The sequence below is a fragment of the Helianthus annuus genome, chromosome 4, assembly GCF_002127325.2.
Source record: "Helianthus annuus cultivar XRQ/B chromosome 4, HanXRQr2.0-SUNRISE, whole genome shotgun sequence".
NCBI classification, from domain to species: domain Eukaryota; kingdom Viridiplantae; phylum Streptophyta; class Magnoliopsida; order Asterales; family Asteraceae; genus Helianthus; species Helianthus annuus.
Window position 1 is genome coordinate 55,187,124 of NC_035436.2, and position 25,742 is coordinate 55,212,865.

The 25,742-nt window shown below is 39.4% G+C and overlaps 2 protein-coding genes across 2 annotated transcripts; one reads left to right on the forward strand and one right to left on the reverse strand.

The window, feature by feature from the left end:
- Positions 1-1,171: 1,171 nt before the first annotated feature.
- LOC110936449 (serine/threonine-protein kinase TOR) lies at positions 1,172-19,070 on the reverse strand. The gene is made up of 57 exons (XM_022178844.2): positions 18,662-19,070; positions 17,245-17,583; positions 17,091-17,165; positions 16,738-16,910; positions 16,133-16,231; positions 15,772-15,931; positions 15,519-15,662; positions 15,270-15,439; positions 14,989-15,193; positions 14,738-14,923; positions 14,353-14,505; positions 13,294-13,415; positions 13,097-13,196; positions 12,929-13,027; positions 12,598-12,728; positions 12,409-12,511; positions 12,143-12,325; positions 11,971-12,063; positions 11,831-11,866; positions 11,315-11,413; positions 11,127-11,225; positions 10,870-11,032; positions 10,662-10,786; positions 10,520-10,572; positions 10,270-10,393; positions 9,998-10,174; positions 9,755-9,907; positions 9,527-9,679; positions 8,786-8,857; positions 8,544-8,678; positions 8,396-8,457; positions 8,167-8,264; positions 7,952-8,061; positions 7,696-7,869; positions 7,554-7,619; positions 7,299-7,367; positions 7,084-7,194; positions 6,143-6,283; positions 5,932-6,060; positions 5,676-5,835; positions 5,387-5,601; positions 5,084-5,290; positions 4,903-5,016; positions 4,617-4,820; positions 4,434-4,514; positions 4,253-4,327; positions 4,049-4,115; positions 3,742-3,902; positions 3,482-3,655; positions 3,276-3,404; positions 3,057-3,140; positions 2,874-2,935; positions 2,714-2,786; positions 2,506-2,640; positions 2,248-2,418; positions 1,864-2,120; positions 1,172-1,324 (listed from the first exon to the last, which is right to left on the reverse strand). The coding sequence occupies exons 1-57, from the start codon at positions 18,779-18,781 to the stop codon at positions 1,306-1,308; spliced, it is 7,392 nt and encodes a 2,463-aa protein (XP_022034536.1). The 5' UTR covers positions 18,782-19,070; the 3' UTR covers positions 1,172-1,305.
- Positions 19,071-20,765: 1,695 nt separating this feature from the next.
- On the forward strand, positions 20,766-22,415 carry LOC110933421. The gene is made up of 2 exons (XM_035989321.1): positions 20,766-21,921; positions 22,155-22,415. Exons 1-2 carry the CDS (start codon positions 20,766-20,768, stop codon positions 22,190-22,192), a joined length of 1,194 nt encoding a protein of 397 aa, XP_035845214.1. The 3' UTR covers positions 22,193-22,415.
- The last annotated feature ends 3,327 nt before the right edge of the window (positions 22,416-25,742 follow it).

Consider the following 25,742-nt stretch of genomic DNA (forward strand, 5'->3'; position numbering starts at 1 on the left):
AAGATCTCAAGACCAATGAAGACCATGCACTGATCAAGGGGGAGTTTGTTAATGCACTTTAGGTGATAAGTGCATGTCTCCCATTTTGTAGGGTCTTTATTGTACATATAGTGAAAGATAGTCCCAACTTTATCCTAGGACATTTTGTCCAAGTTTTAGGAGAGCCTTTTGTCTGAGTTTTGTATAGGACAAAAGGTCTGAGCTTTGTGTAGTTTGTTTGTCTGGGCTTTCTAGTTTGTCTTGAAAGTCCGGGTTTTGCCTTGTATATATGCCTTTATGTGGAATAGACAAGGCGGCGATTCTGTGTGAAATTCTGTGCACCTAACCCTAATCATTGTGTGTGTTTTGTCTGGCGGCTGCTTTGTGTGAGTGACGTCATTCATCTTCCTCATCAAGAATACTCAGTGTATTCTTGATTTCTCTCACAAATCTTTGCATACTAGTGTTTCATCTGCAGTGGTTAATCATCAGGTGGATTCCGCACACCTGTTGATGGCTTTAGCTGAGTGAGATCTTGGATTAGGAGGCCTTACAGACATACATCTAGATGGGATCGGACCAAGGTTAACGCCATGCAAACCAATCGTTGCTGACTGGATACCAACTCGTCTAACCTAAGATTGTAACCTTTTAGCATCTTGTGTTTGGTTTCGTTTTGGTTAATGTTCTCGCAAAATTCAAATAGATCCTCGTGAGCTATATAAGAAAACTAAAACCCTTGTTTTTTAAGTTACATGACATGGAGTTGAATGATTTCACGTATACACATGTTTTATGATATACAGCTTAAATTTGTACAGTACAACAAAAGATGAAATTCCTTGTGAGAAGTAGAGATGTGCATTTGGTACTGACTACTGAGTACCTGTACCGTACCGAATTTTTTCGGTACCAGTACCCACTTTTTGACATTTTCGGTATCGGTTCGGTATCGGGAAAATACCAAATTTTACCTTCAAATACCGGTAACGTACCGGTTCCATACCATACCGTATATTTCGGTACCGGTATTTTCAGTACGATATCAATACCACGCTCATCCCTAGTGAGAAGTAGTTTACGTCCCTTAATTACCAACCATTTATGGTGGAGGGAGTATATGTCAGAAAAAGGGGGGGGGGGGGGGGGGGGGGGGGGGCGCAAGACTTGTTTGCAAAGTCACACAAGTTCACATCCAAAAACAGTTTCAAATTATATACATACATTAACACCCCTATAATAAATAATCCTTGTTTACATAAATTACAGGAGAGCCCCTAAATATATGCAGTGCTGTATGTATATGTACATTAATTAACTTTGATTTTACCAGAATGGACACCACCTGCATGCACAAATCAACAAGTCAGTCCATAGTGTTTTTTAATGCATAAAACCTGTTTTAATCAATTTTGGGTTATTATTAAAACTGAGATAATATAAATTAGAGTAGATTACGATTTTGGCCCCTGTGGTTATATCACTTTTACCCTTTTAACCCAAAAAAGAACTTTTTAACATCTGAGCCCCCAACGTCTTTTTTTCCAAACCTTTTGGCCCCTAACACTAACTCCATCCATTAAATGTTAGGGATCAAAAGGGTTAGAAAAAAAGACGTTAGGGGCCAAAAGGTTAGAAAAAAAACATTGGGGGCTCAGTTGTTAAAAAAAATCTTTTTTGGGCTAAAATAGTAAAAGTGATATAACCACATGGGCCAAAATCGTAATTTACTCTATAAATTATGTAACTTTAATATAAACAGTCAAATGATTTATATGTTATGCACAAAAAGGGTTATAAAATGCGGTTCAAACTCTTCTGATAATAAAGATGTATAAGTTTCTACATATGACCGACCAAATAAGGGTTGTATTGAAGACGTACCCAACGTAATTTTGGCACAAATTTTCATGGGAAGTGGCCTGTAAAATTAGCTTTTGAACTTGTAGCTTAACAGATAAACCATGATCCGCTTCACGAGTATCTCCAGAAATTAAACCAGTGTTTTCGGCTGGGGCGGTGGTTGGTAATGTAGAACATGTTGAGAAATCACGACCCGTAAGCTTATTGCTCATCCGTGCCATAACTACCACTGCCCGTTCATTCAAAACCTCGTTAGCATCACCAAGTTGATGGACAGCCTACAGAAAACAATAATTATTATTAGTCCTCATATTATACTTATAATAATAATAAAAATAATAAAAACGATTATAATGTACAGGTGTTCTGACTTGTACAATCAATATAAAATGATGGATAAGAAACCTGTAAAAGCTCGCGTTCACGAGCACCCCGTTGTGGTTGAAGAAGAGGATTTGTAGCTGCTTCTTCACCAGTTACAGCAGGCTGGGCGTTTGTGGTGGCAAGGGTTGACATTTGTGTCACTTCATTGAAATTGAAAAGACGCCAATTTATAAGTGGATCATGGACGAAGGCCTGAAACCAAGCGAAACAGCATTTAAAATATTTTGCATATATCTAAGTCGATAATCTAAAGTCGTATCTGTTTATCGTATCTGGTACCTCCATCATAGCCATCACACTATCTTTATTTGTTCGTAGAACTTGCATCACATTTTCACAAGTTGAACGGAAATTCCCTTCAAGGCCGCTAACTTCCATAGCCTTTACAAGCATTCTAGTCAATCGGAAAGGAACCTGCAACAGTATACAGAGTAAGTTTATAGCATAAATGACATTAATAAAAAAAGTTAAAAGGAAGTAAGTATACCTTTTCAGGGAACTTCTCACGATTCATTGATGCTTCAAAGCAATCTCCAAAATCAATATGCAAGATCTTCCCACTGCGTATCAACACTCGGATACTCAACAATAATGACAATACTAGGTAGGATACAAATAAAGACACCCGATCTATGATTATGAGGTACCTGAAGCGATGCAACATAAGATTGCTGGGGTGCCGATCACCTAAACCAAGAAGGTAACCAACCTGTAACATGTGTCATTAGTTTCTATAAACACTTAATTAAAATGCAAAGATACAAATTAAATGAAACTGAATATTTGACACATTAAAAGAAAACACATAGGATGTTGAGGAGATATCATACCATACTCATAACAGCCAAACTTCGTGTATAATTAGTCCTTCTGTCCAGCCACACTTCTGAAGTGCGGCTTTTTAGCCAAAGCACCTACATGACAGAAACATACATACAAGAAACAGTTATGAATCTATATGTATATTCCTGTGTTACTAGCAGAAGGTATTTCTGGCAGCAAAAACAAAGATTGCGTACGATATATTTTAAGTACATAAACACACATACCCTTGCCAAATCGTTTCCTTCCGTATTATCGAGGGCATACTCAAATACTTCCACTTTGGCTACAAGTGGCAAGTGATCGTAATCTGGAGCAAAACTAAGCATGTATTTATGCTCTTGATTCAGGGTGATCTACACAAGAATCAGGAATCAATAGGACGGCAAAACTTTATGTATATAAGTTATAAGAGAAGGGAGAAAAAAAAAACCTTGCGGGCATCCCTGTACTCTCGAATGAGTTGGTGCAAGGTGTCACAATTTGGGACCCACCCTATCAACCCACTATTTGGAGATAACGGAATAACCTCGTATCGCTGAATGGAAAGATCTTTTTCTGAAGTTTTTCTAGAATTTTCCAGTAGAGTATTTACTAAACCAAAGAGCTGGCAAATGGAAAAAGGTGGTAAGCAACTCTAATTGATATTAATATTATGGAAAGGATCTTAGTATCAGGAACAGTGATGAGAACCTGCATGACTCTTTCATCTTGTCGTAGATCTTCATGCCCTTTAAGCAAAAAGGCATAATCTTCCCCGTCACTGCCATGAATAGTCAATTTTCTGGGTCGTTGTTTGGATGTAATGACGACAAGTTGTGGTGCAAACGATGCAATTGTCACCACTGGTGAATCTGAAAAATGTGATGCATGCAAGTATATCAGTACAGGTGGTAAGTTGATCACATTTACTTACGAAGGGGTTGATTTGGGTTATATATTAGTTAAACTTCTGTTATTCAAGGACTAACCGAAACACACTGATATGAGTATACAATACCTGCACGGTAGGTCCCAGGAACAGCAAGCTCCAAGTCACGGCACTCTACTAATTCGGGAGAAACCGACTAATTTGCACAAGAAAAACAACCACATAGTAAAGTTAAAAGCAATAACAAGAGTTCATAGGGTAAACAGGAGCCACAAACTAACCATAATCCTAAGAGAACTTTTCACAAGCATGTGAATACAAGAAAAAGGTTACCTGAAGATCGAGTGTAGTAAGAGACTGAAGCTGCTTGTCTATCCGTCTAAAGACATGATAGTATAGATCCCAGGCCTGAAAGAAAGAAAAAACCATTTTAAACATAACCATAGATACAAAGATTATTTATTAGTAAGTGATACTGATGCACCACATATATTAATATACAGGTACACCATACCCGGGTGAGCTCAGCGTCTTTCCCGGATTTCTTATATTCCATACAGCATTCATAGGCCTCCAATAATTCATGATGATATGTCTGAAATTCCATACAGATATGTCAAAGCGGAGTGTTGCACAAACAATACAAGAACCTTATGAGAGAATATAAGAATAAACCATATCCAATCTGGGGACATACCTGAATAAAAGCTTTCTCTTTTATGGTTGTGTTGTTCCTCATTGCACCTTCTTCAAGCATTTCATGCAATGGCTCTAAAACCTTAAGCATTCCCTCAATGTTATGTTCACCAAAATACAAGCGACTAGCTTCTTCTAGTGCCTCATGCCACATTTCATGCCAAAGAATTGCAACCCTAATCAACTCCTCCGATACAAGTTGTGCCTTCATGTATAGAAATCCAGCTATCAGCTTAAATCCAGAAATCAAAAGCAAAACATATCAACAGTCATTGTTATAATTTTACCTGATCCACCAACACACCACTGTGCTGTCGAACTTTGTCAACCACTTCTTGAGCTGCAGCTTTACGCAAGTTGCTTATTGACTTACAAGCCACAAGAAGAGGGTACATAAGAGCCTGAAACACAGTTGAAACAGATAAGTCTATCTGGTGCTGATACATATGCTTAAAAACAAGAACAGACCTGTGGGTGGCATTGTCCTATGCGAACCAGAAGAGATTGTATCAATTCTCTCACAGCATGATTATTTGAATGTATTCTGGCAATAATCTGAGGTAAAACAACCAACCACGTGTTGATATTAACATGTTGAAATCCTCTCTGCAATGCTGTTTGAACCTCGGCAGTAGCTCCATGGTTAAACCACAAAGTCAGAAGTCGAAGGATATCCTGTAAACCATAATTGCATCTCAAAAGCATTAAAAAACATACAAATTGTGACTTAAAACAGAGAAATTAATTAAGAAAACTAAGGTAGTGACTTACCTGCAAGCTATCATCTACGCCCTTAGCATGTGCTGCGCACGCAATAGAATGAAAATATCCAGTGACTGCCGCTACTACAAATTGTGCAGCAAAATTAGGAAGACCTCTGAGTGTGTAATGAGACATGACTGCTGTATTGAAAAGAGCCCAAGTATGCCACGCTTTTGCCCGTTTTGTGGCACAATGAGTCGCATGCCTGAATGAGCTAAGAATTTCTACAAGGTGAAAGATAATTAATTATAAAAGTGTATTTAGAAAAAAATGAAACTCAAAAGTTACGGCAGCCAACCTTGTATAGAATCATCATCAAGACCAGGAGAAAGAGCCCATTGCCATAATCCGAGTTTCAGATATACACGTGCCATAAGTGATACATTCGGAACACCCACCAAACCAGGCGGTGGTGATGGTTGAAGACCAGACGTACTTGAAAGCTCTATGGCAAGATCCTAATATGCAACAAGAAAAAAAAGCCAATAATTAATTATAAAAGTTGTCTCTGTTATAACTTCTAAAAATAAAAATAAACAAAATGATAAACCTACCTGCAACCTCGCAAAAGCTTCCTTGCGCTTCTGATCCTCCCCAAGTGACCATTGGTATTTTAGGTAGGCAAATATCACTTGTGGTGGCCCATGATATCGTACAGTTTCCGGAGTTGTTTCTGGGTCAAACTATGTAATAGTAGTGATAAGTAAATTACAAGTTTCAGAGAAAAACACCAATGTTGACATCTAACTAATATACAAAACAAACCTGCAAAAGTTTGATTAAAGTGGATTTGGCTTGACTAATCCTACCACTTTTCCGGCAAAGTGAAGCAAATTTTAGCCAGGTTTCACTGTCTTCAGTAGGAGGTAGTACAAGTGACCTGACTGCCAAAAGAGCTTGCCAAACCTATAAAGAAAAGAATTAAAAAATTAATAACCTTCACAAAAACTTATAATCAGATACAAAAACATAGGTAGTGTTTGGTATACAGGAATGAGAGAGGGAATGGAAAAAAATGTGTTTGGTTGGTCAAGGTAAGGGAATCACCCATTACATATGGCATTCCATTTCCTCAAATTCATTCCATCCACACCCCTTGTTTTTTTTTCCATTTCATTCCCTCTCCCACCTTCATCACCAACACCTCCCACCACCTCCACCACTAGCCACCGACAAATGCCACCACCACCCGCCGCCGCAACCACCCCCTCCGCCACCAAACATCGGCACCAACGCCACCATCAATTACCAAACACCACCGACCACCACCACCACAGCCCACCACCGTCGCCACCACCGGCCACCACCACCACCACTAACACCGCCCACCCGCCGCCACCACCCTTCGCCACAACATCGGCACCACTTCCGACCATCGCAACCCTCCGCCACCGAACACCAGCATCACTGCCGCCACAACCTACCACCGCCACTGCCGCCATCGCTGCCACCAACCGCCGCCGACATCGACTACCGTCACCCATCTCCAATTTTGTTCCTTCTTCTTTTCCTGCCCACCAAACACTACAAGGTAATGATTCATTCCATTCCCACATGGTAACCAAACAAGACCATGGAATGGAATGATCCATTTCATTCCTTTGTCAATTCCATTACCTCGTCCATTCCATTCTCTCGTCCACTCCATTACCACATACCAAACAGACCCATAAGGTAATGCATGTCCCAATACTTTGATTGCATACCTCAACATTTCGTTTTGTGCCTTTAATTCGCTCATTCCACATGTTACGTATGAGCGCTCTTCGCCCCTCAGCAACTGAATCTCCAACAGGAAGAGTACAGTAATCAATGACCTGTCAGAAATCAAAATAATAAAAACATTAAACTCCAGAATCGAAAACAGAAAATTCGGTTAAAGCCGCACAACAGAACCTTAGAAAATACCGAAAAGAAATACCTCCTCTAACTCTGACAACTGTTGAACACGAACCATATTACTGTATGCTCGTTCATAGCTCTCGAGGACCTACAATATAGTAAACAAGCAGAAATCTAAACACCACTCAAATGCTTTTTTATGTGATAACAAACTATTGCATGTCCACATAAATTGTAATTTAACACCAACCACAAAGACCAAAAATGAAATTTACTCTTTACAATAACAAGGCTGGAAAAAAAAAAATATTATACTTATAAAAGATAAACTAACCAATGCAGCAAGCTCAGTTGCCAAGCATTTTCTTGCTCTTTCCACATATTCGCGTGCTTCATCATACTGCAAAAAATAAAAAAAGTTGAAAATTATCCAAGCAAACAAAAAGAACCGAACAAATCCATAATCCAAACAGTACCTTTCCCCTACGAACTAACAGAACAGCCCTGAAGAATGTGCCATTGCTGCCACCATCACCAGTAGCAGCAGTATTTCCTAACACTCTGAGTTTAGTTTCATCACCATCGTCCAATTTAGATACGTATTCTGCCATCTGATCCCACTCGCCCATGTTCCAGGCAGCATTAGCAGCCTGAGGCATAGAGAAGAATAATAATAAGACTGATGCAAACGCAACCAAATATGGTTGAGAGTCATATATGTTATCAACAGACCATTGGTGCCATTTCTAAGCGAGCAGCTGGCTCAGCCGATGTCCAATAATCCCTGCACATGTTGTTAAGCTCTTCCCACCGAGCCAGTGCAGCAAGGCTCCTCATCCGTCCTAATCACAGGTAAATGCATAGCTTAATAAGAAAAACAATAAATATTACAAGCACATAGCAGATAAGTACTGAAAATTCAGAACATCTCATATCTTAAACAATACCTAACGTAGCATCCAAAATGAGATGTTGACTTGATGCCTGAGCAGATTTTGCAGTGTATGCCTTAAGGGCATCATCCCACCGCTGCAATTTCTCATACCTTGTATTTGCAAGCAACACAACTATTTAGTTATGGTACTTATAAGGAACTTTTGCAGAACCAAGATACAGTTATAGAAGAAATACGAAAGTGAAAGTGATTTCAGGATGACGTCATCCTAGATAATATACCATGATTCTTTCAGTTGCACATCCAGACGTTGTTGAGCGTAGGTCAATATTCCAACTGCAGCCTAAATTAATATTTATGTCAATACTGTCGCACATTCACATGAAAAACCAGATATATGAAACTACAGAGAATATTATATCTATACACCTCATGCTGATGTAACTGATTGTTTATATGAATGAGTGCTTCGACTACAGCAACAGGATTTGCATCCATCTTCTTGGTAAGTGCTCCTTCGAATTCCATCTCTTTGTAATGCAAAGCCTTGGCAAATGCTCGACACTGCATAAGATTTAGGCGTATAAACAAACAATGCCGTGAAAATGAAACGTAAGCGCATGCATCAGAAGTTTATATATACAAGTATACAACTTTGTAAGCCATCACACCTTTTCAGCAAGAGCACCAAGGAGGCGAATATCAATAGGAAGGGGTTTCTCGTCATGTTCCATGAACTCCGCCTGTAAAATAAGAATTGCCAATTGATTTAAGATTCAGTAGAAACTCACTACAAGCAACACTTAGAAAGCGAGATCTGTTTCTCTTGGTTATCTGTCTTCATGTGTGTGTCTGTATACACACAACTTAAATATACACCAATGTCTAGACCTAATGCGACAAAAAATGCATTAGAGCATCCACAATGACTTCTCTATCTCCGTCACTATAATTTAGCTATAATACATCTTCATCGTTAATTTTGTTCACCGTTTACAAACTCCCCACATCCCATTCTCTATATCTATCTGTATTCATTCAGTTAAATAACGTTTTGTTTTTTTCATATTAATTTTTCTCTTTCTTACACTCACAAAGTCACAATCACTCACAAACATTTACAGAGATGCATATGGAGAATGAATAGTCAGTCTCTATATTTGGAGGATTCACTATAGCCTCTCTATATGTTTTCTATTTTAGACAATGGGATGTAGGTAGTTATTTTTTCCATTCTCTGTATTTTACTATTTTTATCTAAATTTTAAGGATGGAGATAGGGATACAGACTCCACTGTGAGTGCTCTAAGTGTAAGATCTATAGATCGAGAATCTTCATATTAAAAAAAAGTATTAAGAAGTTGCCATTTTCACATTTTGAAAAATGAACACAAAGGGTAAGAAGGTCATACCAAGTTTAACAGAGTTGCAAGAATTTCAGGGGGTATATTAGGAGAAGAAAATGCCATCTCCAAACTGCGAACAAGGGCTTTTTGACTAGACTCATGGAGCTGTGACCAGCAGCTAACAAAACCTGCTGCAAACAGCTCTCGTCCAACAAAAGGCTGCAGATATTGTTAGTTAACAATATGAAACTCAAAGATAACTATTTACAAAAGAAAAGATAGATTTAGCATAACCTGTAGCTGTGCAAGCCTAGCACATGTTCGTAGAGCTGGAGAAGGTGATTCCTTCAGCAATTCAATGCTGAAATGCCTCATCCATTCTGCCCAATCTTCTTTTGTGCTACGCTGAGAGGCTTCTCCAGCAGCACGTAACCGACCATCATTAACCTGTGGGACCCAATGATTAACAACAAGTCACATGTTAATGACTTCAGTTACTTTACGTATTGTTTAAGTTTGAGTTGCTAATATATATACCTGATGAACTTTGAGTTGTTTGTTCACATCTTCATAAGGATCATTCTCCATATCACTCAAAGGATCACTAATAACCTCAACAGGAGGCTGTCGGATTGACTTTTGTGCTGCCACACTGCCCCCGACTAAAGGTCCGCGCCTTTGCAACCTCCCCTCAATTTCTTCAAATTCCTTGTGCTGAAAGCAAAATAATTTTATAAATTTCATTATCTACAAACTAGCACATGATTTTCACAGGAAACTACAAATAAACAGAAGATTAGAAAGGATACCCGCAAGCGATGCTTCAGAAGAAGTTTATGAATTGATGGAATGAAGATAGAGAAGTCCTCGCCAAGAGCGTGTGCCAAACAACAAAGTGCATCCACAGCATCCTTCCGTAGCTCATCATTTTTTCTGCATACACAAAGATAACATTGTCAAAGAAAATAAAAAACTATTTATCAAAGTACTTCAATGAGTAAATACTCATGCAAACGTAAAATGACACAAAGTCACATGATATAGGGGAAAACAGCATACCCATCCAATACAAGCTTAAGGTGATGCACGAGTGCTGATATGTGACCTGTAACCTAGTTTTTAAACAGAAGTAATGGAATTCAATCAAATTTTAACAAATATATCACAATAACTCTTTTGAAAGCCATAGAATTAATTCAACCTGAACACGGGGAATTAATCTTATCAAAGTCTTTATAGCAGCGCGCCTGATGTCAACAGAAGCGTCCACTTTAAATAATCGTATGAGCGCAGGAAGAAGCAGATGCATATGTTCATCCAATGTTCCTGTACAGCAAAGTTACATTGCGTAATTCGGACATGTTTGACATTTATTTATTCTGTTATCACCACAATCACACATAACTAACCACCAAATACTTCCAATGTGCGAAGAATATCCCGAACATATGTGTAATCATTACACCTTTCAGCATCACTCAGAACTTGAATGCAGCCTGGGAGAATAACAGGAAGATATCTCCTGAACTCATCATTGAGAGCCAGACAAAGCTGTTCAACTAGGTGTAGGATCTGAATACATTATACATAAACAATTAAGTTACGTTTCATCGACATAATTGCACCGTACAAAGATATCAATACCAAACATACAAGCACACTTTACCGGTGGTCCATGAACAGGGCGTTTAGCTGCGGGTAGACTGAATGATGACCATAATTCTGATATTAAAGAGAGCAGTTCTGGTAGATATTTTCGAATGTGCTACACAAGCAAAACCAGAAACGGTGAATGATCCCGTGACACCTAAAAACATTAACTTCGTATTTATACAGCATATAGCATTATTTTACCTGCCGCACGATCGAAACAAGCGTTCCAAGCTTCCAAGTTATGAACTCCTTTAGACTATCATCACAATTACGAATTGTGTAAAAGAAGTCAGGTAAAACCTATAGATTAGAATAAAATATATCAGAAAGTTTCACAAACTTTTTACAAAATCACTGAATATATAGAAAATTTATCTAGATTAGTGAAACCAAACAAAAATAACTTGTTGCATCATAATTGTATAGAGTCGACAGATTGATAAAATTAATAGTACATGGCAAAAAGACAATTGAACTTCGTAGAACTGCCAAAAGAACATAATACATCCGATAAGCGAACATTGTATAAACAATAATTTTCACACATTTTCACAATGCTATAAATTAATTTGCAGGCAAGATACATGTTCCTGTTAGTCGTAAATGGTGATAGAATTATTAACTTGTGTTCATATTAAGCTATGTTGCTCTTGGCTCACTAGCTGAACAAACAAATATAAGGTCGATGTTTCAGAATTACATTATTAATGGACTAACCTTTGGCAAGTATGGCACGCAGCCAAGACCCATTGACTGATCTTGCACAAATAAATGGACAAAAGATATTAGAGATCAACGAAGCCAAAAATAAACTTACAAGTTACAACTCGCATATATCATTTTATAAGTCAACAAACCTTGAAAATAAACATGAGAGACCCAACAACTTTTTGATGATAACTAGAAAGCGATGGATCCCTAAGTATCCGAACGAGGGAATTGATAGCAACCTGCACATAATCAATGATAATTGAAAAACAAGAATGACCGACGCTAATGCATTTATTTACTTGTTCTTGTTAAACTTACAGTGGAGAAATAATCTTCCGATGTCGCAAATGACGGCCAAAGATCCATCGGCAATTCATCACTGGATTGAATGTGTGGGCCCGCTTCATTGGTCGTGCGAGTACCATCACCAAGAGGTCCTGGCAAGCTTTGCTGGTTACGTTTATGAACATGAGGATCTAAAGCACCCATTATGCCAAGAACCTATTCATCATTACCAGAAAGTTTTAGCATAAAGCCATAAACCTATTTACCCAAAAAGCCAATGAAAGCACTTAATAACATACCTTTAGAACTTCCCGACGTGTTGACCATGCTAGCTCACCATTCAATAACTTTAAGAGTAAGCCAAGCAATAGCGGATATTCGTTATATGGAGTAATGACATATCTATGAACAAAAAACAACCAATTATTGTAAGACATATTATTAATATAAACATAAAAAAACACATTACAAGCAGACAGTCAACATACCCTGTGCTCTGTACAACTTGACCAAGAGTTGCAACAGCAACCTCACGTTTAGTAGCAGCAGCTCCATCCAGTAAAGCTTCAACAATTCTTGGCATGAGCTCCGGAATATATTCTCGCATTGCAAAACCACCCTGAACATAACAAGGATAGACAAAACGCAAAGCGTAAAGATAGGCTATGCTCAAAGAGACTACCCTAACATGTTAAGACATTAAACGCTAAAGAACAAATAATACAAAGTATAGATTCTGACAAGCGAGCTCATATTACATCAAATAGCATGCACCCAAACCCAACACGAACAAAAGAGAATCCAACACAAGCGACTTACCACTCTAGCAAGATCCCCCACGGTCACAAGAACCCCACTAATTATGCCAGTGTTGGCATTAACTCCTGCTGTTCCTTCACATAGTTTAGCCAAAAGCGCCTGCAAGAAGCTTATTTGAGCTATACAAGAAACTGATGAAAAAATAAATAATGTGCAAGCTTATTAAACCTTATGTATTGGAGCAATATATGGAAGTATAAGTCGTTCACAACTACGGATAAGGCAACCCAACAATTTTGCACTCTCTTCTCGGCATTTACTATCAGCACTGTTAGATGAAGAGCAGTATTAATTTGATGTATAAGTTGTCAGATAAGACCTCATATCAAGCATTAATAAAATAGTAATAAAATGATTGACTTGACCTTTGCCCAAGATAAGTTAACAGCTGAATAAGGTGGCGACGAAGTGCTGGAAAAACATATGCAGGATTCTTTTCAGATAATCTACCAGCTACTGAGATTGCATACTCACGAACTTGAAGATCCTAGTAGATATACAGATAAACAAATATATTGATCTCTTGTACTTGTAAAATATAAAAAAAAAAAACCCTAGTTGCCCCGTGGACGTAGGTTACACACTGTTATTGAACCACGTGAAATCTCTCGTGTTATACTGTTATTTACTGCTTTTGATTGTGTTCGTGTGTGCTTTTGATCCTAACACTCCACACATCTTACTCAATACAAAAAGATGACTATATGCCGGAATATCATATGTATACAGTATTCACTTCAAATCCAGCCTGAACTCTTCAGATACATTAGAGAATTAAGATTTCACATGAACTTCATACCATACTGACTTTAAACAGGTGAAGTACCAACTATCTGAGATGTTCAGTGCAAGTACTATTAAGTCATCTCCAGACCACACAATTAAGTGATTGATTTTCTCACCTAGTATGCAAAGAATCACACACTATCACTGGCTTTTGCTACAAGTGCACACAGAATAATATCACTAATAGTCTCCTACGCCAGCAGCCTCTCTGCTAAATATGGTACGATAACAAGCCCAGAATTTTCTATTTCAGAATGTCACTAAACTGGATAGCTATGGTATTGATGGCAACTTCTTTCATATCCTTGTAAGATAATTTCATTCATGACTAGCATTAAGCTGGCATTACATATACATTTTTTTAGTATGATCAATGGGTGTAGAACCTCTATTATCATTCTTTCTCCACTCCAGTCCTCAATTATGATTTATAGCAGACATGAATGCAAGCATAAATGTGTATGGTAAAGTTTAGGAGTTGGTATCAAAATTGCGTTATAACCACCCCCAACACCCCCCCCCCCCACCACCACCACACACGCGCATACACACACACACAGAGCACAAACATTATCTGTGACCATTGCCTTGATGAGGGTTTTATGTCAAACAAACATATATGATACTTTGCAGTGTACCTCATCATTCAAAGCAGCAAAAATAGCAGTCAAGCTATCAGCTTGGGCTAGGAAATCATCAAACCCTTCATTCCCATGCAGGGAAGAGAAGATTGAGTTCCGCACAGAAACATCAGCATCTGCTACAGCTGCAATAAGCAGCTTCTCCACAATCTGCAGTGACAACATTCATTAATAATCTGATGTACTATTATATAAAAATTACAAATCGAGTATAATTCTGAAATCTGAATGCATCACCAGATATACTGATACCATATCAACTAGCATGCCCTAGTGGTCTTCCACAAAAATAGTTATATTCTAATCACTAATCATAGCTTAACAAAATTGCAAGCAAATGAGTACAAATAGTTTATGGTAAATGAGAACAAGATTATCAAACCTCTTCTATAAGACGTCTCCGTTTGCCCCCAGCTCGACTGGACCTACTAAGACTGAATTGTGCAATGGAGAAAGAATTTACAACTAATTTGCAGCAGCAAAGGGCAGCATCCTTGCGTGTGGCTCCATCATCGTCTTCCAAATAAACTACAACTGATTCTCTAGCAAACTCAAGAAGATCATGGCCCTACATACACATAAGTCAATAAATAACAGGATTCATGCTTTGCTTATTAAGCAGCTAAATGTTACCTTAAAGTTGAAACGTGCTAGTGTTTGTAATGCAAGCTGCTCCAGAGCAGAACCACTAAGCTCTGACACCTGTTGCGTGTTGCTAGCCGTGTTGACTCGACTGGGAGTTCCAGATGTCTTTGTTTGGGTATTGTGGGGTTTCGATAGAACCATCGAAATACTTTCAAGCAACCGATCTTGGATTGTAGGCAGTAATGAAGGAATGCTGAGATACACATCATTGTTATTAGTCAGAACCCCTCATAAAATGCAAAAGTAGAGTTTCTTTACAACTAGTGTACCTGACGGTTATCTGCTCAAGAGATTCTACTAGTACTGAAGAAAGACCAGCTGAAAACATGGCGTCCAAAAGAGAGCGCACGTGAGTTTCCATGGCGGGACCCATTGCTTTTGCAATGTTTCCAACACAAGCCAAAGCCTCAAGTGAGGGTCTGCCTCTACGAGGAGCAATCTGAAAATTCAGCAAGTACACAAAGGTTAGTGTAGTTTCAAAACAAAATGAATGTTTTGAAGTGATATATTTTACATACTGCTTCACGTAAGTGAGATGTTATTGTCGGCAAGTAGTGGACTAGTTCACCGTCCAAAGCACCAGCCATCTCCCCAAGAGCTATAAATCCACTGGCACGTTCAGTTGGTATCTTGAGAACCGCAAGGATATGATTCATGCATATCTGTTTACAACCAAACCCATCTCCCAAGGTTTAGACATTATCATTTAATTAAAAAGATTATTACAAAGACATCTATGTAATAGTGATCTGAGAGAAGAATTTGACTAACTGTAAGATAGTTCGTCACAAATCGATCACGTAGAAAATGTGCAATCCGAGGAAGCAAGGAAGTTATACTGAGACGAACAAGAGGGTTTCTATGCTCCAGATATCTAAGAACAATTTCTGCAACCTCTCTGTACCTTGACATCATGAATTCACCTGTATTTCTGTCCCATGGAAAAGTCAAGATTTGTTAAACAATCAAGGTGTCATAACAACATGCAAGAAGCTTTACAGACTTGTTAAGAGAAGCTTACAAGCAAATAAAATTAAAGACTATATACCAGTATGCTTACGGTTAGGCAATAGCTCAGAAAAATTATGTATAGTTAACAAAATAATTTTTATATATCAACATATACACCAACCTCAAGAGTTCCCCAACTGCAAGTAGAGAGCCATGAATGCTGTGAACAGAAGCGTTTTTCCCTAACCCATCTTGTGTGGCCTCAAACATACGGTAGTACCTGTCAAAATCAATAGTATAAATTACAAATCACGCTGTACAAATAGCCTGAACAACGAATACTTGATATACTAACACAGCATGCATAATTAAAACAAAGAGAGAAAATTTGAGAGCTTAATACAATGATCACTGTATATCAATACCAGAACATAAAAGCTATAGCGGAAAATTCAAGTGTCAGATTAATAGAGTTTCTGGAATTTCAGGGACAGTGAGGAAAACTGACGGCAGTTAAATTGATGTGATATTACTGTATATCTTATGCTATTTACCGCCAACTATTACTTACAGACACTGATTCATGACGGATTCATCGCTTCAACATCAAACTTTAGTAGCGGTAAATGATCGATTGATCAAGAGAAACAAAAGCACAAGAAAAACAAAAAAAGAAGGTAACTCAAGACCGACATCGGATGTCAAAAAATCAAATTGCACAAATAGTAAGACGTGGGAGAAAGTATAGCTTTCTAGAACAATTAATGACTTCGTATATGCACTAACCACTGCACACGCCAACGTGTCTCTCTTTTTTCAATAACACGAAGGCAAGCACGCAATGCCTCAACAGCCCGTTCCCGTACCGCTAATGTTGGATCCCTCAAAGCCACCCAAATGGCGTCCACGAACTCAGGCACATGAACATTGAAAACAGTGGAAGCATTCTCAGCCATTTCCTGAAATCAAAAAACAAAGCAATGAAGTTTCATGAAAAACGATGCAAATAAGTAGAGCATACGGAAGCCAAACCCAGCATAGCCTTGGTTTCAGTATTGACATAGTATCACTTAAAAAGTATTAAAATAACACTTCTACAGCAAAATACTAAAAATTGCGTCAAAACCTCAAACATTTACCTTCAAGATTAGAACAGCAGCAAAGCGGCGATACTCAACTCTCTCGCCACCAAGCCATTGTAGTGCATTTTTCACCTGTGATGGTATAAATATTAATAATTAATATACAGCAATAAGATACCACATACAGTAGGAAGAATGAAATCATACACACCTGGCATTCCACCTCGTCTGCTGTCATGGCACCGCCAGATCTGGCTAGATGGCCAAGGACTTTACTAGCGAGTATCAAAATTTCGGGGTCACGTTTGGTATCAAATACAATACGCATGTAATTAGAAAACTTCGAAACCTTGGTGCCACTCGCTCCAAGTTTCAAGTCTATCAGTTCATCAGTAGCCCTTAGAGCACCTAAGTTGTCAGCAACATCATTGCTCTCCAGAAGACTAGTAATTCTATCATATAACTGATCCATGAAACGTGAAAAGGCTTCTCCATTAAGAGCACGCGCCTCCTCTTCAACATGTTTTCTTAATGCCAAAGCAGAACCATCCTGCCATTCATTCACAAAAGTATTCAGATACTAGATGAACTAATCACTACATACAGACAGCCCCTGACCCCTTTTCTACAAAAAGCAAAACAAAATACCATACTACAGAAAAAACTTGAATGCATAACTGATTAATCACTACAGGTCCGTGAGCTATCTTGTTAAGAGTACCGTAGACTTATAGTAGTGGGTAGTTCTATTATTATAGTTAGAAGTAGCGCTAGTTTTTAGTAGTGAATAGCTTAGTTTATTTGTTCTATATAACCAAACGTAAAACACTTTAAACATTAAAAAAAATACAATTTCCCATCATATACCTTCTCCCCATAGTTGTTGATCGAATAGCGACAGACAAGGGACCTATATGCTACATAGCGAATAGCGACCACTATTTTATAAATAGCGATACACTAGAAAAAGAATTTTCAAAACTTTTATATGTATATTATATCAAAATACCTTGGTATATATGCTATTTTACATGTATATTTAACAAAAAAACTATAAATCCAGCTATTTTATAGCTATATCTAATTGCTATTTACATTAAAAAAAAACCTAATTGTCGCTATTCACGCTATGACCCAGATAGCGACACTTGGTCGCCTCGCTACATAGCGCGCTATAGCGGTCGCTATAGCCGCTATTGACAACTATGCTTCTCCCTCTAGCCTAGCATTCGTCAATGCCGTAAACCTCAATATAATTAAACACCTAGGCTTCAAAGTTTCAACTACTAGATAAACTCCACTAGCACACAGAGTCCTGTAAAAGGAACTTCACTTAATAACATCCAAATCACACTAACTACATAAATGCACCACAATCATAACCCCAAAAACCTAAATCACTTCAATAAAATTAAAATAAAAATAAAAAAACCCTTAATCTGACAGTTACAAGTTCCAGCACAAAAAACATAAACTAAGTTCACAATTCAGTCATCCAATCACCCAATCACCTACTTCAAATTTTCAACAATGCAGCTCCAAACTCTTCACAATCCAATTCAAAACAAACCTAGATTCACAATACAAAAACACACAAACTAAAACCCTAATCCATCAAACTAACAAACCTTAGGGTTTCCTCTAGTACAAAGGTCAGCAAGCACTCTATTAAGCGCCTCAATGTTTCCGGCAGCTGCAGCGGTGGTCGCCGGACCTCCAAACCGGAACGATTGAGGCGGAGCCGCCATCTCTTCTGCAATATTATCAGTACCGGTAATACTACTCCCCCAAAACCCTAACCCCAACCTTGCGAAGAAGGGGGAAGATTCTAGGGTGGGCAAACAATTGCCCACCTTGATTGATTCAATAACACAATAACGATCCGCAGAGTATTGAATTGAGTGAAACTTGATTGAAATTGATCGATGAATTCAGCAGATTGTTCATATGATGTGATGATTTAGTTTGTTGTGAACAAGTGTGTTCTAGAAAGGGATAGTAGTAGGGTGTGATGCGACGAGATGAACATGTAAATGTGTAAAAACCCTATTTTTGTTGTTAATTTATTATTATTGAGAGTTTAAGACATGTGATTAGTTGTTGCAACTTGCTACTTGGAAAGCATTGAATATCTTTGAATTTTGGAGAAAATTGATTTTTTGTTTTTATTTATTTTGAGGATGGTTTAAACCAAATTTAGAAAGTATTATGTCATAATGATTAGAAAATCGATCGTTAAATAGCATTGATAGACTTAAAATATTAATCTTTTGCTCTTTTTGGAAAACACGTGGGTGTGTGATCCGAATCGTATCATCGTGTACAGCTAATTATTTCTCTAAAACGCTATTTTGTAAACACGTGATTATGTGTTTTCAAATACTTATGACCTGGTGGTTTAGAAGTATGATGTTTGCCCCCCACAAAATTGGTGTGGGTTAAAAATTTTGCAAGTGAAAGTTGAGTGGTATTTAGACGTAAAAGATGTGGTTTCAAATCAAACAAGTGTATGTCACTTTTTTCAATATATAGTTTACTTTGATGCTTATGTTGAGGATGGTTTTAATCAAATCTAGAAGGTGTTATGTTATAATGATTAGAAAATCGACCGTTAATTAGCATCGATAGACTTAAACTGTTGAGCTATTAATTTCTTTGTTCTTTTAGGAAAACACGTGGGTATGTGATTCGAATCACATAAACGTGTACAAGTAACTATATCTTTAAAACCCTAATTTTGTAAACATGTGACTATGTCTTTTCAAATATTTATGACCTAGGGGTTTTGGAGTATGATGCCCCCCACCCCCCACCCCACACACACATACATACAAAATTAGTATGGGTTAAAAATTTTACAAGTGAAGGTTTAGTGGTATTTGGACATTAAAAATGTGTTTTCAAATCAAGAAAGTGTGTGCCACTCGTTTCAATATGTAGTTTACTTAAATACAAGTGTACACAATTCAAATCACAAAATTGGGTGATGTTGTTTACACCCAAAATGCATGGGTAGGTGATGTTTTGTGTCGCACTTTAATTTTGAACAGGTAACGTTATTGAGTAATATTGAATGAACCATTTATCATAGTAAAAGACAATACAATTAAGTTTTAGCAAGGATCAAGAAATGATATAATAATCCATGAGAATAATAATAATGAGGGTAGAGATTTTTGACGTTTTGATGTGTACAAAGTGGTTTAACTAAACCTAACTAAATTAATCCTAACGTAGACATTTTAAGTTCTATATATATAAACTAATACTCTCTAAACCTAGACCACACAATCGGCAAGTATACCGATCAATGTAGTACAGTCTAAGAAGTCCGAGTATCGAACCCACGAGACTCTATTAATTACGTTAACTATATTGGAGGAGCCCTATCCCACATCGAAAGAATAAGACCTTCCGGTTGTATTAATAAGATCTTGGGTTACTCCCTCTATCACCAATTGGTTTTAGAGTGGAACCCCATAGACTTCAATATGGTATCAGAGCCTCGGTTCTGATTATCCCTATCTCTCCTTACGAAACCCTATTTTTTTTTTTTTTTTTTCGAACCTGCTTCTGACTTCTCGATTAATCCTCTACTGCAGCCGGCCCTATTTGCTTCTGTCTCGGTTCTGATTATACCTGTTGTTTTCAAACCTGCTGTTTTCGGTTCTGATTACCCTGCAGCCGGCCCTTTGCTTCTGTTGTCTCGATTAATCCTCTACTGCCGCCATCATGCCAAAGTCAGATGACGGCCCTTCTCAGCCCGACAAACCTGCAGTCACCCCTCTTCACCCTGCATACACTGTCACGAATGTTCAGTCCAAGATTCGGACCCTTGATGGCACCAAAGTAACATATTCCCAATGGGTCAAGCTGTTCACCTTTCATGCCATCGCTTACAAGGTCCTAGACCATATCGATGACACCCAAAAACCAACCAAAACTGACCCTGATTATGAAACATGGAAAGAAATCGATGCTTTGGTCTCTCAATGGATCTATAGCACAATATCCGATGACTTGCTGGGCACCGTTCTTGATACCACCGCTTCGGCTCGAACCACTTGGCTTCAACTTCAGAAAAAATTCTTGGGAAACAAGCAAGCCAAGGCAGCGGCTCTGGAGACTCGTTTCGTTAACCTTACACTCGCTTCATGTGCCTCAGTCGATGATTATTGCCAACAGTTGAAAGAACTAGCAAACCAACTCTCGGATGTCGATCAACCCGTTAATGAGAGCCGAATGGTACTGCAGTTGGTCAGAGGTCTTTCTGCCGAATTTGACACCACCGCCCAACTCATTCATTCACAGCAGGCCGACTGGGACACGGCCCGTACTATGCTTAATGATGAGGTTATCAGGTTGGAAGCTCGGAAACAACAATCCTCTTCGGTCCTCTACACACCCGCCCCTACAACCCACACCACTAATCAGCAACACCCTGCTCACCCTTCAGATAATAATCGACAGCAGCAACAGCCTTCCTCGTACAGGGGCAGAGGCCGCGGACGCGGTCAGGGCTACCGTGGACGCGGAGGAAGAGGAAGAGGAAACAGGGGTCAACCACCTCCAACACCCTGGAATTTTATGAACTACACGGGACAGCAGCCGCAATTCCCACAGTGGGCGTGGTGGTCCACCCCCCCGTGTCCATACCCCACTCAGACTACATGGAAACCCAGCCCCAACCCGGCCCCACAGCATCCGTCAGCAAATTTTGCGGGTCAGCCACATCCGGCCCCACCCTCATACGGGTATTCACCTTCGGGTTTCGATGCTCTCAGCCCTTCGGATCTCAGTGCAGCCTTCCAAACAATGCAGTTACAATACCAGGATCCGAATGCTGTGATGGACACTGGAGCAGAACAACATGCCACGGAAAATCGAGGTATGATTCCTAATTTAAATTCTAATGTAAATACTAAATTAATGGTTGGTAATGGCGAACTTATACCTATTGAGGGATCCGGTACTGGCTACCTTCCTATTTACAACCGAACATACATTTTACCAAACATCCTTTATACCCCAAAAATCATTAAAACCCTCATTTCAGTTCGCCGTTTCACCCGTGATAACCATGTATCCATTGAATTTGATCCTTTTGGTTTTTCCTTGAAGGATCTCACAACGGGGCGTCTGCTTTCCCGCCACAATAGCACCGGCAACCTCTATCCCATCACTCCACCAACGCTACCACCACAAGCATGTTTTCTCGCATCTTCAACTTTGCCTTGGCATGATCGCCTTGGACATCCAGGGACTCAAGTTTTAGATGTTCTTAGCAGACGTTTTGGTTTTTCATGTACCCATAATAAAGTTTCTAATTTGTGTCATTCTTGCCAAGTTGCTAATAGTAAACGTTTACCGTTCTTTGAATCTTCTTCCTTTACATTTGCACCTTTTGATATTATACATTGTGACTTGTGGACATCTCCCATAACCAGTAAAACCGGATATAAATATTATATGGTGCTAGTTGACAATTTTTCAAACTTTATTTGGGTATACCCTCTTAAATACAAATCCGAAACTTTTCCTACATTTGCTAAATTTCATAAACTTATTGCCACCCAATTCAACAGAAATATCAAAACTTTCCAATGTGACCTAGGGGGCGAATTCGATAATAACGCATTCAAACAATTTGCCCATCAACATGGACTTTTGTTTCGCTTTGCGTGCCCTCAAACGTCATCTCAAAACGGGCGTGCCGAACGCATGATTCGTCGTCTCAACGACATCATCCGTGCCCTCCTCATCCATGCCCACCTACCTCCTATTTTTTGGGTCGAAGCCCTCCACACCGCCACTTACTTGCACAACATTTTACCCACAAAACGCCTAAACTACTTCACACCTACCTTTGCACTATACCTACGACACCCGACCTACGATCATCTTCGTGTGTTCGGGTGCGCGTGCTACCCAAACACCTCCGCCACCCAACCACATAAGCTTCACCCACGCTCCGTTCGGTGCATATTTCTCGGTTATCCTCCCGATTTCCGAGGGTACCGGTGCTTCGACCCCACAACCGGGAAGGTCTCCATATCCCGTCATGTAACCTTTGACGAACACACTTTTCCATACACCGTTCCTACCCCTACCTCTTCCTATAACTTTCTAGATGATATTCCTCCCGGTTTCTCCTTTTCTACACCTATTCCCACCATCCCGCCGCCATCTTTACACTCCACATCCCCTTATCCTCAGCACTATACCCGTCGTCCTAAACCCAACACTGCTGCCCAAAATCAGCAGCCCCTAACAGCCCCACTTCAGCACTATACCCGCCGTCCTAAGCCTAACACTGCTGCCCAAAATCAGCAGCTCCAAACCGCCCCCCTTCCGCCCAACCGGGCAGCTTCACAACAGCCACAGCAGCCCTCCCACACTATCCCGACCCAGCCTACTTCCGACCCACCTGCCCCACCTCACACGCAACCTGCCCAAACCATATTCAAACCCTCGGTTGCACCTCCTGTGAACACACATCCCATGACGACCCGGTCTAAAGCCAAAACAACCCTCCTTTCCACCACCATATCACCAATCCCCAAATCCTACAACCATGCCTTTACCGACCCTCATTGGTTAAACGCCATGCAAGCCGAGTTTAGTGCTTTACAGCAGAATGAAACTTGGGAACTCGTACCTAGACCTATTGACAGACCTGTTATTCGTTGCATGTGGTTATTTCGCCATAAATTTAAGTCAGATGGTTCTTTGGAACGTTATAAGGCACGGTTAGTCGTTAATGGTAAATCACAAACTGTTGGGGTGGATTGTGAGGACACATTTAGTCCAGTTGTAAAGCCGGCTACCATCCGGACCGTCTTATCCATTGCCGTTTCCCGTTCTTGGCCCATCCATCAGTTGGATGTCAAGAATGCCTTTTTACACGGTCATCTTAATGAAACTGTTTTTATGCATCAGCCACCGGGATTTGTGGATCGTCGATATCCCAACTTTGTTTGCAGGTTAAAGAGGTCGCTTTATGGTCTGAAACAGGCACCACGTGCGTGGTATACCCGCTTTGCCACTTATATTCTGTCTCATGGTTTTAGTGCCAGCAAGTGCGACAATTCATTGTTCATATACACACGAGGTTCTCAAACCGCGTATCTATTGCTGTACGTAGATGATATTATTTTAACGGCTTCTTCAAATGAGTTATTACAGGACATTATCAACAAACTCTCTCGAGAGTTTGCCATGACAGATTTAGGTCCTCTACATCATTTTCTGGGTATTAAAGTAACACGCAGTGACCGTGGCTTATTCTTGGATCAATCTCAATATGCCAAGGATATTATTTCTCGTGCGTCCATGGACGCGTGCAAACCTTGCACCACTCCAGTCGATTTATCATCTAAGTTGAGTGCCACTGATGGCCCTCTGTTTCATGATCCAACGTTGTACCGAAGTTTGGCCGGAGCATTACAATATCTTACTTTTACTCGACCGGACATTAGTTATGCCGTGCAACAGGTCTGTCTCTTTATGCAAGAACCACATGACCCTCATTTTGCCTTCATGAAACGTCTCTTAAGGTACATACAGGGCACTCTCGATTATGGTATTCGTCTCATCCGCTCTAATAATCATTCTTTGGTAGCATATTCTGATGCCGATTGGGGGGGATGTCCTGACTCCCGTCGGTCCACCAGTGGTTACTGTGTTTTTCTCGGGGATAATTTGATTTCTTGGTCCTCCAAGCGCCAGCCCACTGTGTCCAGATCTAGTGCTGAGGCGGAATATCGAGGCGTAGCAAATGCTGTAGCCGAAGCCACTTGGATACGCAACCTGCTTTTGGAATTAAATTTGCCTTTACCTAGTGCTTCGGTTGTTTACTGTGACAATGTCTCCGCAGTATACTTATCAGATAACCCAGTCCAGCATCAAAGAACGAAACACATTGAGATCGATATTCACTTTGTCAGGGAAAAGGTTCGAGTTGGACACATACGCGTTCTTCATGTCCCAACTTCTCTCCAGTATGCTGACATTTTCACAAAGGGTCTTCCTCGTCAGCTGTTCCAGTCTTTTCGTTCCAGCCTGAGCGTTTGTCCTACGCCCGCTCAGACTGCGGGGGAGTCTTAGCCTATAATTCTGCCTATATTTATGTTGTCTATATTTATTTATAGTATTGATGTATTTGTATTAATATAGGATTCTGATTCCTATTTAGAGATAGGGCTAATCTTTGTATCTCTCCCTATTTAAAGGGTTTTACATCATAATAGAAGGACACAGAATTACAAACCATGAACACTTTCATGGTATCAGAGCCATGGCTCTATGTCAGCTCCGGTTAAGGCCACGTGTACACCTCTTGATAGACCGGGTTACACGTGCGGGAGGGTATTGGAGGAGCCCTATCCCACATCGAAAGAATAAGACCTTCCGGTTGTATTAATAAGATCTTGGGTTACTCCCTCTATCACCAATTGGTTTTAGAGTGGAACCCCATAGACTTCAATAAACTAGACTCAATTAGTTATCTAAACTGACTCGACTTAATTATTTTATATTTTGAGGGGGTTTCTAATAACCTAATGCAATTAATTAGAAATACTGACTAACTCAAACACTGACACGAACTATGACTTTGGATTAATTCAGATAATGAAGAAACACTACCTAGGTTAGAATCATACACATGATTGGCAGGTTTTCTATCGGAATTGGAACTATTGTGAAACC

What these genes read in the sequence shown, in the direction of transcription:
- LOC110936449 (XM_022178844.2), bottom strand. Translation starts at nt 18,781, where the DNA reads ATGGCGGCTCCGCCTCAATCGTTCCGGTTTGGAGGTCCGGCGACCACC. An exon ending in ATCAGTTACATCAGCATGAG is followed by an intron (nt 8,458 to 8,543) that starts GTGTATAGATAT and finishes ATATTAATTTAG; the next exon opens with GCTGCAGTTGGAATATTGAC. An exon ending in GCTTAGAAATGGCACCAATG is followed by an intron (nt 7,870 to 7,951) that starts GTCTGTTGATAA and finishes TCTATGCCTCAG; the next exon opens with GCTGCTAATGCTGCCTGGAA.
- LOC110933421 (XM_035989321.1), top strand. Translation starts at nt 20,766, where the DNA reads ATGCCAAAGTCAGATGACGGCCCTTCTCAGCCCGACAAACCTGCAGTC. An exon ending in ACATGCCACGGAAAATCGAG is followed by an intron (nt 21,922 to 22,154) that starts GTATGATTCCTA and finishes TTTTCCTTGAAG; the next exon opens with GATCTCACAACGGGGCGTCT.